We start from the raw sequence: 14114 nt of genomic DNA, 5'->3' as shown, positions 1-14114 counted from the left end.
ATGAACTGTCTGGAGAGAGATAATCTCCCAACATCACCAGGAAAAAAGACAGGGATGACACCACCTTCACCACCTCCCTGCTCTGGTGGCTTTTTCACTCCACACAAGCAGAGCTGGGACCCGATCCCTGTGCTGGGGGAGCAGTGATTTGCCCGTCCACAAACCCATTTTGAGCTGGTGGTGGCTGGGGAGCCCAGCTCAGGCAGCTCCTCAAAGGGATCTGCTCACCACCACAGGTCCTTAGAGTTGGCTGATTTCTTCTCTTTTCAGCTGGAATGGGGCCTCTCTTCGGTCTCCTCACTCTACCCCGTGCTACAAAATCATCAGGATGGAGTTGAAGAGAAACAAACTGCAGCTCACCGGGATGAGACTGTGTCCATGTCTCCATCCAGGGTTTAGGAGCTGCAGGGAGGAGAGGATTGTGGGTTGCAAGATGCTTTTTCCTCTGATGCTACTGGCATCTTGAGGATGGAATATAGCAATGGACCATTTTGGTCCTGCTTTTTGTGACACCCAACAGTTTTGTTGAGCTACAAGCCAGGGGAACAGAGGAGGGAGGTGCTGAGTTTATCCTCAGCTCCCATCTCCTCCATCAGGAGCTCCATGAACTGTCTGGAGAGAGATAATCTCCCAACATCACCAGGAAAAAAGACAGGGATGACACCACCTTCACCACCTCCCTGCTCTGGTGGCTTTTTCACTCCACACAAGCAGAGCTGGGACCCGATCCCTGTGCTGGGGGAGCAGTGATTTGCCCGTCCACAAACCCATTTTGAGCTGGTGGTGGCTGGGGATAGAGCCTGACAAACTCCCCGCTCACAAAAAGAGGCTGACAAAGCAAAGCAGAGAAAGCAGAGCTTTCAAGACTTTCAACCGAGAAACAAAGCAGCTCTATACAAAAACAAGGAGCTCTCCATTTGCTTGTAATCCCCGAGGCCAGCTCGCTGCTGCCAGCCTGCATCTTAATGCCTTATTAGCTTGCTCTTGGCGTTCTCACCATGCTGCAGGAGAAATGGACAGAGATGGGAAGGGTTTTCAGCATCTCCAAAAGTCCCACCGCCACCGCAGAGAAGCCCTGCCTGTGTTTTACCAGCATCTAACAAGCCCTGCCCGATGGATGAACACAGAGACCCAGAAAGAGGGAATTTCACAACCTGGATGGCAAGTTTCCTGTGGAATGAGCTGAATTTAAGGCAGGTCTGGCTGATTGTGGGGTCTGCACAGCCCACCCTTTTCGATGGCAACTCCACTGAGCTTCGGAAAACTCTGCCCCCAGTATGTTCAAGCAAAGAAACAGGTTGGAATGGTGAGTGGAGCACCCCCAAAAGTTCATTTTGCAGATATTCACAGGCTAATCCTCTCCCCCAGCACTTCATACTACAGAGAGCCTGAGACAGAGAGGTATCAGTGTGCTGATAAAAACAGAACTCTGTTCACTCCTGGCATGACTTTGGAAGGGGCCTGGCATAACTTTGGTTTAGCAAATTCTTTCAGGAGCTGATAAAGGCAGCAGCATATTGAATATCGAGCCCTCGCCAGGAAAATTCTGCTGCAACTAGGGAGGTTTTGCCCAAAATCAACACTGCAGCATTGCAGCTTTCTCAACTGCACCAACTTATGGCACGTGCAGCCTGAGAGCCAGCTGCTGGCTGACTCTTACAGACAGGATTTGCTGATGCGCAAAACCTTCACTCTTTTTGTATTTCATCTCCATTTCTCATCTGCTTCTCTGCAAAGGCTAAAGAAACGACATGATCCCAGGCTGCAAAACCACATTTCAATTCACGGGCACGATGCCCGGGGCTCTCTCTCTCCCTGCTTTTGCTGTCCAAAGGACTCTCAATATCTTTCTTAACTCTTCTCTTGTTTCTGCTGCCGAACGGCCTGTAAAAAGATATCCTTCACTTGCTCCATTGTGTCTTGATACAGTTTAAAGTCTTCCTCTTTCTTTCTCACAGTCGTCTCCAAAGAGGCCTTCAGAGCTTCGTTCTCATCCAGCTGGATCATGAGCCTACGAGGAAACAAAAGGAAAACTTTTCATGTGAGCTGGGGAGCTTCAAAGCAAATTAGAACAGCGCTTGGACTCTGGGGAAGGGAACACTGAAACACACACTCGCTGGTTATTTTATGACAGGCGTGAGAAAGAGGAGACTTAACACTTGTCCCTTCTCTCTTTGAGGTTGAAAAAGAGTATTAGATAACCCAGATACTTTTCAGATCTGTTTTGTTAAAGATGATAGTTCTATTTTCACTAATAAGCTCGCAATCAAGGCATAAGGAAAGATAAAGAAAATAAAAGGTGTCTTCCTTGCACGTGTTTTGTGTTGCTTAACGTTTGCATCAGCTTAATATTTCTGGGTGCCTGTACAATTATTAGGAAACTTGTGTAAGAATGACATAGACAAGCTCAAAGCTGAGGATCTGTGATTTCTACAGAGTTTCTCAGGTTTTATCTCCCGAGGAGTGGGTGCAGGTACTATCACTACTAAGAGGAGGGCAATGAATGGGAGCTATTGTGAGGAACACAGCAGGAGCTTTGAGCAACCTGGTCTAGTGGGAGGTGTCCCTGCCCACGGCAGGGGGGTTGGAACTGGATGATCTTTAAGGTCCCTTCCAACTCTAATGATTCTCTGATAAACTGTACCTTGTGCTCAGCTCCTCTATCTGCGATTCCAGAGGCAACCTGGAAAGCTGGGCTGCAGAGAGCCCTTCCTGCCACTCACATTCAAGGTGGATCTTGAGTGACCCACAGGCTGCCCTGTAGATTTAATCACACAACGGAGTTTTAGTCAAACAAGCAATAGTTTTCACTCACAGAATCACAGAATCTTAGTGGTTGGAAGGGACCTCTGAGATCATCGAGACCAACCACAAAAAAAAAACCAACAAAAAAACAAAACAAAACACCCAAAGAAACACATCACACCAAACGCCCACCAAAAACACAGCACCCACCAACTAAACCCCACACTGAACACCTCGCCATAAACCAATAACCTTGGGCACTAGAGCATGCCCTGAAGAGCCATGTCTATACGTTTCTTAAATCCCTCCAGGGATGGTGACTCCACCACCTCCCTGGGCAGGCTGTTCCAGTGCCTGACCACCCTCTCAGTAAAGTAATTCTTTCTAATATCTAATCTAAATCTCCCCTGCCGCAACTTCAGACCATTTCCTCTGGTCTTGTCATTCGTCCTTTGGGAGAAGAGGCCAACACCTGCCTCTCTACACCCTCCTTTCAGGTAGTTGTAGAGGGCAATGAGGTCTCCCCTCAGCCTCCTTTTCTCCAAACTAAACATGTCCAGTTCCCTCAGCCTCTCCGCATAGGACTTGTTCTCCAGGTAGCACTCGGTAGCACACCGAGTAAATCTCAGAAGAAACACTAAGGAATCTGTTCAGTTCTGTGTATATCCATGAAGATACTGGAAATATATAGGACAGGCTTTAATTTTAATCTCCTTCCAGCAAAATTAAAACATGATGAGTTTGCATTTCTGGGCTCAATGCAGTGATATGTGTGCCTGCCTATTCAGAGAAAATAAAAAATTTACCACTCGCATTTCTGGGCTCAATGCAGTGATATGTGTCCCTGCCTGTTCAGAGAAGATAAAAAATCTACCACTCGAGGTGTGGGGAGAGAGGCTGCCAGTGAAGAGCCCTCCAGGGATGGTGACTCCACCACCTCCCTGGGCAGGCTGTTCCAGTGCCTGACCACCCTCTCAGTAAAGTAATTCTTTCTAATATCTAATCTAAATCTCCCCTGCCGCAACTTCAGACCATTTCCTCTGGTCTTGTCATTCGTCCTTTGGGAGAAGAGGCCAACACCTGCCTCTCTACACCCTCCTTTCAGGTAGTTGTAGAGGGCAATGAGGTCTCCCCTCAGCCTCCTTTTCTCCAAACTAAACATGTCCAGTTCCCTCAGCCTCTCCGCATAGGACTTGTTCTCCAGGTAGCACTCGGTAGCACACCGAGTAAATCTCAGAAGAAACACTAAGGAATCTGTTCAGTTCTGTGTATACCCATGAAGATACTGGAAATATATAGGACAGGCTTTAATTTTAATCTCCTTCCAGCAAAATTAAAACATGATGAGTTTGCATTTCTGGGCTCAATGCAGTGATATGTGTGCCTGCCTATTCAGAGAAAATAAAAAATTTACCACTCGAGGTGTGGGGAGAGAGGTTGCCAGTGAAGAGAGAGGGGAAAAAAGTTGTTGGGTACCTCAGCCTTCCCCTTGGCACCAATTTTTCAGTCTTGCTCAGCAGGGTGGGTACACTTTCTTTAACCTCCCTTTTCTGGCTGATGTACCTATAGAAGAAGCCATGCTGGTCTCTTGCCTCCTTTCCCAATTTCTTACACCCAGGGATCGAGAGCTTTTGCACTATATGGGAAGAGTCCTTAAAGATTTGATCCTTTTTGATCTTGAGGTTGTGTCTTACAGGACAGAGGAAAACCTATCCTCCTCTGGGATTATCCTTTGCTAATTAGAAATTTGGACAGACAGAAAAAAAAACCTGAAAAGCATGAATAATTTTAAAACATAACTGGGTTGTTTCTAGCTACTTAGCATCATTATCTACTTCCCTTGAATTGCAGAGACTAGAAACATTAGATTAGCAATTAGATCAGCTCTCTCCAATTTTGCACTTTCAGAAAGAAAAGAAAATATTATGTTAATTAGCGGGTTCTCCAGTCTCTATTTTACATTCAAGTTTCTTATTCCTTCTTCTTTCCTCAACTCTCTGGCATGAAAGTGTTCAGATAAGCTGCATGCTCTGCTGAAGAGGTGTATTACAGACTTGTAGACTCATTTCTTGCCCAAACTCCAGAGAGTTTTGGCACATGGCAGGGGGCTGAGCTCTCCTCGAAGAAGGGTGGTGAAACACATTGTTACCTACTCATCTTGTGGAGTTAGAGAGGATTTCTTCTTCTTCTTAGTCTTACTGCCAAGCCTTTTCTATGCTTGCTTTTAGGTCTTATGCAAACAAGGCTAATGAACTAAATATTTAGTAAGATGGAACCTGTCACACTGGTAAGAACAGCCTGCTTCCTCCATGAGACTTCTGCCAGTCTCCCCGAGGTGAGTTACTGCACCATTTTGTAGAGTAGGGTAGATGGTTGGACTCGATGATCCCAAGGGTCTCTTCCAACCTAGACAATTCTACGATTCTATGATTATTCCTCCATGAGACTTCTGCCAGTCTCCCCGAGGTGAGTTACTGCACCGTTACACAGCACAACTTGCCCAAAATGGCTCAGGACCTGGAGAGTTTATCACTGTGTCTCTTTGAGGTTGTGAGGGAAACCTCAAGTGGAGCCCATGTATGATGACAGAACATCAAAAGAACATCAACACTTCACACTACCAGGTTGTATAGATGTTTGAACACTCAAAAATCCAGTTAAATTCCCCTTTAGAAGACACCACCAAAACTCCGAGGGAAACCTCAAGTGGAGCCCATGTATGAGAACAGAACATCAAAGAACATCAACACTTTAGACTACCAGGTTGTATAAATGTTTGAGCACTCAAAAATTCAGTTAAATTCCCCTCTAGAAGATACCACCAAAACGTCCCCATACTATTTAAGGCACAGAGTCACTGAAAGTGTAGCACTGAGAATTGTATTCCCACAACTCTCACCTGGCTACTCCCTGTCCCTACACACACCCTGATTTCTCCCTCTGGGCATCTGCAGAACCATAGGAGGACTCCAAAGCCTCTCACCTCCAAACCCTCCTGGGACTCACCAAGGGCATCCCATGATAGCACTTTTGGGAGGCCCAGCACTGCTCTCTTATCAAGATGGATATCCTAGATCTTATATCCAAAGGCTGCAGCGCTTCATTTCTAAGCACTAGGTTTCTGTCTGGATCTAAGTTTTGCTTCACCACTTTTTCTGCTCTCAGTTTATACAGGTGAGACAGCTCTAAAAATCCATCTTCACAGAAAAACTCGAGTCAATGTTGGCTGGAGCCCTTTCTAAGGACACAACAGTTCTGCTCTAAGGAGCGGATCCATATTCTGCAGAGGGGAGTAGGTTTCAAAAAATCATGCAGTCCCCATAAAGGTTCCTTTGAATCCTGTTTCCTTATACCAAATTCTGCCTTTAGGCTGGATGGGTGAATGGCAGTGCTTCCCTCGAGGTCCTGATGTGACACTGGAGACTCTAGTTCTCCTGTGTGATTGGGGATCACAGTGAACACCACCACATGATTTCTTCCATCACGGTTGTCCTGCTCCAGAGACAACTTGTTGTCAAACAGGGATATGACCAAGAGGCCTTTGATGGGAGATACAAAGAAATGCAATGCAGTTCCAGTAGCATCTTACCCAAGTCTAAGGAGAAACAAGACACCAGTGGAGGTGGAAAGGGAGGTGGCCACTTATAGAGGTGACACTGCTCAGTAGAGGTCAGCTCTGAGGTAAGGAGGTAGCTTTATTACACCGTAACACTGGATGGAAGCATGATGGAAAGCCACATCATGCATCTGCTGAGCTGTGGGGCAGTCCCCCTACTGCCCAAGATCATGCATTTCAGTGTGGGGCAGGCCAAGGGTTTGTACAAGGTCTCTGACAAGGCCTGTGACCTCTCTAATCCCCGTAACTCAGCCCCATGGCATCCCAGTATTAGTCAAATTGAAATTCCTATTCCCACTGTTCATATCCTTGGCATTTAAAGTCTTTTTACTTTATGAAAATGCAGATAAAAAGGGAAACCACTGGAAAAGTTTCCTTAAGAATATGTGCCGTTTTATTGGTTTAGACACTTTACAGAATCAGAGTCCTTAAGCAATAAAAGGATCTGATCAGGGAAATAAAAATTTAACATCCACCATGAATTCTTCTCCTTTAACTATGCTAGCGAGGCTTTCATATTTATAGCAGGAGATTATCATGTTCATGGGATAATAAATTACAACAGATCTAATTACTTCATCACCAGCAATAGTTTTTCATAGACACTGACAGGCCTTAAATTGGGATGCGTCCTTTAATTCTGCTCTTAACCTTCAGATGAATCTCTCGGGTAGAAGTGCAAAAGGGACACAGGGGTGGGCACGGTGGCAACACAGAGCAGTGTCAAGGGTTTTTCTCCTGTGGACTCTCATCCCACGAAAACAACAAATTGCAAAACTCCTGGTTAACTCCACTTAAATCTGTGGCAAATCCCTTTGGTCAGGATTTCACCTTCTGTATCAGTCCACGGGTCCGAGTAGGTCCAAGCAGCCGTGTGTAGGGTCAAGATCTTGCGTGGGTTTGATAGATAAGAGTCCAAATGTTGTTGCCATCTATTAACCAGAGACGTGGGACAGGGGACACGGTTGTAGGTAGGTGCTCCACCTCACCTGTTTTGCTCCTCGGGGGAGGTTCCATTGAGCTTGTGTTCCTCCCTGGATCCATTTGGAGCTTTTCCAGCTGCTGTTCCAAAATGACACATCGCCGCCGCTCTTCCTGAAGCCTCTTCTCAACTTCCAAGACTTTATCGCTGCTTTCCTCCACCCTGAGAAGCAGAAAAATAAATAAATAGGTAGTTCAGCTTATTTATGTCATGATTACAAAGGATCAGTCAAGTCTTGACACTGAATCCTGCTTTGTGCTGCAGGAAATCCTGCTCCCAACAGAAGGAAAAGGGAGAATTTCCCAAAAATCCCAGTGCAATCGTTCCAGATGACATCCTCCAAATTTGCAAAACAGAATTAATTAATGAGTACAGTTGGAAATAATGGGTTCATTAACAGAGGTTGCCTAGATGCCTTAACACTAGCTGCTTGTGTGAATTTACCACTCAGACGAGCAGGCAAACTGCAGATTCCTGAAGAGAGATCTTTTATTACAGGGATAATAAACTGTATTTTTTTAAACACACTGGGAAAATTTGGACGGAAAATAGTTTATAAAAGCACAGGCTAGCATTTAGCTGCTTTGCATCAGCATTCTGCAAGTAAGAAAAGAAACTTGATGTTGCTTTTAATAAACTTGGCCATTAGACACCGGCGTGGAAGGAAGCGAGTGGAAAAGAAAGCGATGGTTCGCTCTGCAGAACAGAATGGAAGAGCAAAGTGCCTCTGGCTTCACCCCACACATCATCTTAGAAAATTAGCTACAAAAACAGAATGTGCACCCACACATGGGGGGCAGTGCCTGATATCAAATGATTTAAAGGAGTTTAAAGCGAGAGAGAAACCTGAATTGATTCCGTGTATTGTACAATGCAGAGTAAAAGAATTTCCTTCTTGACCCCACGGTGATTGCTGATTACTCCCTGAATCAAGAGATTTGATTAGTCTAATTTCCCTCCTAGCTGGCATCATGAAAAAAAAAAATATTACAACTCTCAAAATTATATCACTGTCTTAAAAATCTAGCTACAGGCAAGACTCTGACCTCCTGTGGCAGTGAATTCCCAGGCTGGTGACATGCTACAAGAAATTCTATTTGAATTTACTAAACTTTCATGTGACCAGGTGTTCCCCTGGCATCCACGTTAGACAAACAGCAGAGGAAAAACGACAAGACTAGTGGTTTTTTAGAAAATCTTCTGGCAATATGAATAACTTAAATGAAAATGTTCCTCTAGCTCTTCCTTCCCCCAGATGGGCCCAATCCTGCGAGCTGTTTATAAGGGAGTATTTCCTGACAGTATGTTCTGCTCTGCAGTAAGTGACGGTGAAACACAGTCCTAAATTCTGGCAACTGCTGTAGAAAAATCCCATTTATGTAACCATTCCCAGTGCTCCTCGCTGGGCTTAAGCATTATATATGTTACCTGAGCTTTGCTGACCCACACTGCAACAGAAGGGAAGGGAAAAGGAGGAACGTCTGATTTTTTTATGTATATTCACGTTGAAATATGACTGGATGCTATATTATCCTGAGGTCTTCCGAGAGTTATTGCACACAATCTCACAAAATTTACTTTACCTGCAGGAGCTCTTGATAAATGTGTGATAACAGCGGAGCTGCTGAATCATCAGTCTAAGGTACATTTTAAAAGCAACTGTACATTTCATTGACTCCATGTTCTTCATTATCCCATATTCGTGATGGCCCCGCTTCAGCTATCACTCACACCCCCATCCCTGGCTAATTGCAGAGCTCTATTAAAGTCCCTGGGCTTACAAACATGAATAAAATTCTCCCAGAGTCTATTTCCAGGATTTAGCCCTTAGAAGCACAGGGGATGACATCTTTAACCACAGTTACAAACAACTGTATTTTTCTGACTGCGATTAATTGTACGGGACAAAAGTCAGACAAGGGAGAAATTATAACTAGCATAAAATAAAGTGAGCAAATGGTGCCTATTGTATTCAAAAGCAAGCAGACAAAAGTGTATCTTCCCACAAGCTGGAATCCAGAAATGGGAATCAAACAATATACATTCTCTAACTGAGAAAAGAAGGAGTAGCTAAAAGACTTTGCCTCCCCTGCCCTCCTAAAACATAGCTGGCTTTTAACGTCATATTAAATTGAACTGAATAATAGAAAAAAAAAATATCACCGCTATGCTTCAGTTAAACCAGCAGAAATTAACTTAAAAAGAGGATACAGTGAAACTTAATGTGAAAAGCTTTTGGAACAGAAGTCAGATTATAACTATAATTACAGTATTTACTACTGATGAATAATATTGCTGCCTAAATAACACCACACGTATATAAATACACGAGTTCTAGTTGCATTTAGGTGCAGCAAGCTTGAAGATGACTCCATTGTTTCTGCTCTTTGTTCTAAAAGAATAATAATAAAAAAAATGAATCATCAACTAGGCAGGGAAATTGAGCAGAAATAATTTAAAAGCCTCTATTTAAGGATGGGATCACACTGGCAGCGTATGGCCTACTGTACTCCATGCTATAGACTCTCCCACGTCTCAAGGGCTCCTTAATCACAGCATCCCACAAAGGAGACTGGCAGAACGAGCCTCTACCTTTTCTGCAGCACAGTGACCAGTTCCAGGAGCCTGTCTCTTTCCACTTCAGCAGCCTGGCAGAGAGCCCTGTGCTCTGTGATCTGTGTCTGCAGCGCTTTCAAATCCGGGCTGTCGGTGCCAGCGAGCCTAAAAGCAGCAGAAGCACAGAGAGTCTGTTTTCCCATTTCACAAAATGAAAGAAATGAAACAAAGACAGGATTTGAAAAAAAACATATCAAAATACACTTGTCTGAAGGAGAAGCCAGAAGGCAGAGCCGGGCTCACTACCTCCCCCCAGCATCAACCTCTACGCTGCAATAAATGGAATAGAAAGACTTGGAAATAAAGCCACCGTGAGTTTCACTAGAAAGGTCTTTTCCCTCAAAAGGATGCTCTCCCTTCCCACCACCCCTGAAAACAAACTTCCACCTCTGCTCAACGCACTATCACTGATTCTCCTCCCATCACCAAAGTGAAAGGAGCCTGGATGTGGATTCTCCAAAGTGCTGGGCTAAGCTACTAAATGCCACGCTATTGATTTTCTCCCACTGAAAGCCTTCAGGCAGTATTAGCACAAAGGCTGTTCTTGTGCCTAATACGTGATGAAAGGAAGGGGCAGCTTTCCCATGTATCCCATTATTATGTACTTCATTGCTTCCCTGACCTCTTTGGACAGGAATATTCAGGACTGTCTCCTTTAGAGCAAAAAAGCAGGAGAAATCTCGGTGATGGGGGGTGAAAAGGGATTCATGGGGCGTAAAACTAGCAATCAATTGAAAAATTAAGATAGCAAGAAGATGCTCAAGCCTGTGTCAGAGCTCTTTGGCAGTCGTCAGGTAGAAAGGATGGTGAAAGGAGCTGTTTGTTACAGAAACAAGGCAGATGAGGACAAGGCTTGTGGAGCGTGGCAGGAAACCTCCCTTGTTTATGATGAAGTTGATATACGTACCTTCCAGGAGGGATGTTATTACTGAGAAGGGAAGGCTTAGTAGCTGCTGACTCTACCAGGGTATGGCCCATCTTGGACACTGTGCTGAGAAGACCCCTGAAAACAAACTTCCACCTCTGCTCAATGCACTATCACTGACTCTCCTCCCATCACCAAAGTAAAAGAGCCACGCTATTGATTTTCTCCCACTGAAAGCCTTCAGGCAGTATTAGCACAAAGGCTGTTCTTGTGCCTAATACGTGATGAAAGGAAGGGGCAGCTTTCCCATGTATCCCATTATTATGTACTTCATTGCTTCCCTGACCTCTTTGGACAGGAATATTCAGGACTGTCTCCTTTAGAGCAAAAAAGCAGGAGAAATCTCGGTGATGGGGGGTGAAAAGGGATTCATGGGGCGTAAAACTAGCAATCAATTCAAAAAATTAAGATAGCAAGAAGATGCTCAAGCCTGTGTCAGAGCTCTTTGGCAGTCGTCAGGTAGAAAGGATGGTGAAAGGAGCTGTTTGTTACAGAAACAAGGCAGATGAGGACAAGGCTTGTGGAGTGTGGCAGGAAACCTCCCTTGTTTATGATGAAGTTGATATACGTACCTTCCAGGAGGGATGTTATTACTGAGAAGGGAAGGCTTAGTAGCTGCTGACTCTACCAGGGTATGGCCCATCTTGGACACTGTGCTGAGAAGAAGAAAGATTTGTGAGGCGCTGAGCTCGAGAGAGGGCAGCCCTCCAAGAATTGGGGTCATTTTCCAGTCTCTGTATTTATTGCTGCCTTGTAGGGGAAAAAGCCTCCCGGAGCCTCCTCAGTGGGGATCACAACAGCTCAGCTTCCTCCCCGACTCCAACCCACGCTGCAAAACCACCTTGTGTCTCCAACATGTAAAAGCTATAGCTTAGTGTTTGATCTCTGTGCTTCTTGGGGGTACCTTGTTGGTGCTCTAGACCAGTGCTGTGGAGCTCCACGTCATGGAGAATCATAGAATCATTGAGGTTGGAAGAGACCCTTGGGATCATCGAGTCCAACCATCTCCCCTACTCTACAAAGTCCTCCCCTACACCATGTCCCTCAGCACTGCATCTAAACGGCCCTTAAACACAGCCAGGGATGGGGACTCCACCCCCTCCCTGGGCAGCCTGTTCCAAAGCCCTGTCACTCTTTCGGTGAAAAATTCCTTCCTAATGTTCAATCTAAACCTCCCCTGTTGGAGCTTGAAGCCGTTCCCTCTCGTTCTGTCACTAATTACCTGTGAGAAGAGACCAGCACCAACCTCTCTACAGTGTCCTTTCACGTAGTTGTAGAGAGTGATGAGGTCTCCCCTCAGCCTCCTCTTCCTCAAACTAAACAGCCTCAGCTCCTTCAGCCGCTCTTCATATGATTTGTCTTCTAGGCCCTTCACTAGTTTCGTTGCCCTCCTCTGCACTCGCTCCAGCACCTCCAGATCTCTCTTGGATTGAGGTGCCCAAAACTGGACACAACACTCAAGGTGTGGCCTCCCCAGTGCTGAGTACAGGGGCACAATCACCTCCCTGCTTCTGCTGGTCACACTATTTTTGATACAAGCCAGGATGCCATTGGCTTTCTTGCCCCCCTGGGCACACGGCCGGCTCATATTCAGCCCTTTGTCAACTAGAACCCCCAGGTCTCTTTCCTCCAGGCAGCTCCAGCCACACTTCCCCCAGCCTGTAGCGCTGCAGGGGGTTGTTGTGGCCCAAGTGCAGAGAAGCCACAGAGCAACCCGTGAGCTCTGTTACCTTGTAGGCACTGCCTTGGAGCTTTGCACTGAGCACCCAGGGTGAGAGACAAGCCCAGGTTACTGCGCCCGTTTGATGGTGTTTGCACGTGGAATGCTTCCCCAACCCATGGAACCCCTGTTCTGCAACAGGACCTTGGAAAAAATATACTTTATGAAGTTTTCTGAACCCTTCTGCTTTGTGGATACCCTCAGGAAGATGTGTCAGGCTTACTGTTGTAAGACGAGGAGTCAACTGATAACACCAGAGTATCACTTCCAGCCTGGATGAGTTTGATGCCTAACGATATGTGTGCTTGGGACATCAAATTCCAGTGCGTGTTTGTTTTCCAAACTTGAGCTCAGCTGCCTAAAGGCAAATCCCTGCAGACAGAGCCCTTGTTTCCCTGTCTTTAGGCAGCAGCTGATGGAGGATAAAGCCTTAATATTGTGAAACATGCAGAGCTGCCTTCTAGGCTAGCAGTGGTTAATCCTAAAATCGAGTTAAAGTCGATAATGACAGAAGTGGCCCAGTCTAAAAATGCAGATTTTAACTTCAACATCTCCAAGGGGCTTTAGTTCCTATTTATAGCGTTTTTCATTTCATCTTGCCTTGATAGGAAAAGATGATTCGCTAAAGTAAAATGGAATAGAGACTTCATCAGCATATTAAAGTTAATGGCATGAGCGAGCCCTGCTGACCGAGTTATTAACGGCTCTTGCAGTTTTCAGACTCATTCATTGCCCACCTGACATGTCAGCTATTTTCATGACAGAGCTATGGTAGCCCACGTACACAAGCAATAATTTACACGCTGCACTTAGTGGCTTCTACAAAACCATTACCCAACCTCATCTTCCCGCTTGCCTTCCTGCTTCCCAGCAGCAGACACATGAAGTTAAAAAGTGGAGGAAATGTAGATTTGCTCCACGAGAGAGCAACCACTTCTGCAGAGTTAGAAGTCAAGTCAGTCAGAAGGGTATAACAATGGAGATGTGGAAACTCTCAAATTTCAGATGGTTTAACTCTAACTCCAAAACACTTCTCTTAAATCTTAAATTCAGGGACACATCTGACAATTTTAAAGCCAAATTCAGTGCCTACAGTAATGCGGTAAGTGAGTTAAAATTACAGAGAAGAAAACAGTCCCAACTTTAACTTGATGAAAAATTTCCTCCTTCCTCAGAAAGTCTCAAATCCTCATTGTCAATTAGCCCATGAACTCTTTAGCAACAAAACCAGCACTTCAACAGGAAAGGATACAACTTGCTCTGGTATCACAGTCTCTTTACACCACCAGAGTGACCCAGAGTCACATCAGTCTAAACAAAAATCAGATTTACTGCTGTATTAAGATTAGTGTAATTTACACGGTCCTCAGTGAGGCTTTAAAAAGGGTGTTTGTTAAGAACAAATGATGCGGTGTGTTTTCAACATTTCTGCAAGTAAATCCTACTCAAAGCGTATTTATTGATTTAAATAATGCACCAGTGATTTAGCGCTTACCTAAAATGGCATTTT

At 45.1% G+C, this 14114-nt stretch overlaps 1 protein-coding gene across 1 annotated transcript in view; it reads right to left on the bottom strand.

Moving 5' to 3' along the window:
- Positions 1 to 221: 221 nt before the first annotated feature.
- CCDC13 (coiled-coil domain containing 13) overlaps positions 222 to 14114 on the bottom strand; it is a 37622-nt gene continuing 23729 nt past the window's right edge. Inside the window, 6 exon segments of the mRNA XM_014944839.1 lie at positions 222 to 2011; positions 2645 to 2708; positions 2711 to 2758; positions 7351 to 7505; positions 9936 to 10064; positions 11457 to 11540. Of these exon segments, the coding sequence (XP_014800325.1) occupies positions 1852 to 2011; positions 2645 to 2708; positions 2711 to 2758; positions 7351 to 7505; positions 9936 to 10064; positions 11457 to 11540 (640 nt within the window). The 3' untranslated portion in view covers positions 222 to 1851.

This window comes from Calidris pugnax, unplaced genomic scaffold (genome assembly GCF_001431845.1).
Source record: "Calidris pugnax isolate Ruff unplaced genomic scaffold, ASM143184v1 scaffold54, whole genome shotgun sequence".
NCBI classification, from domain to species: domain Eukaryota; kingdom Metazoa; phylum Chordata; class Aves; order Charadriiformes; family Scolopacidae; genus Calidris; species Calidris pugnax.
This window is presented reverse-complemented; position numbering and strand designations above follow the sequence as displayed.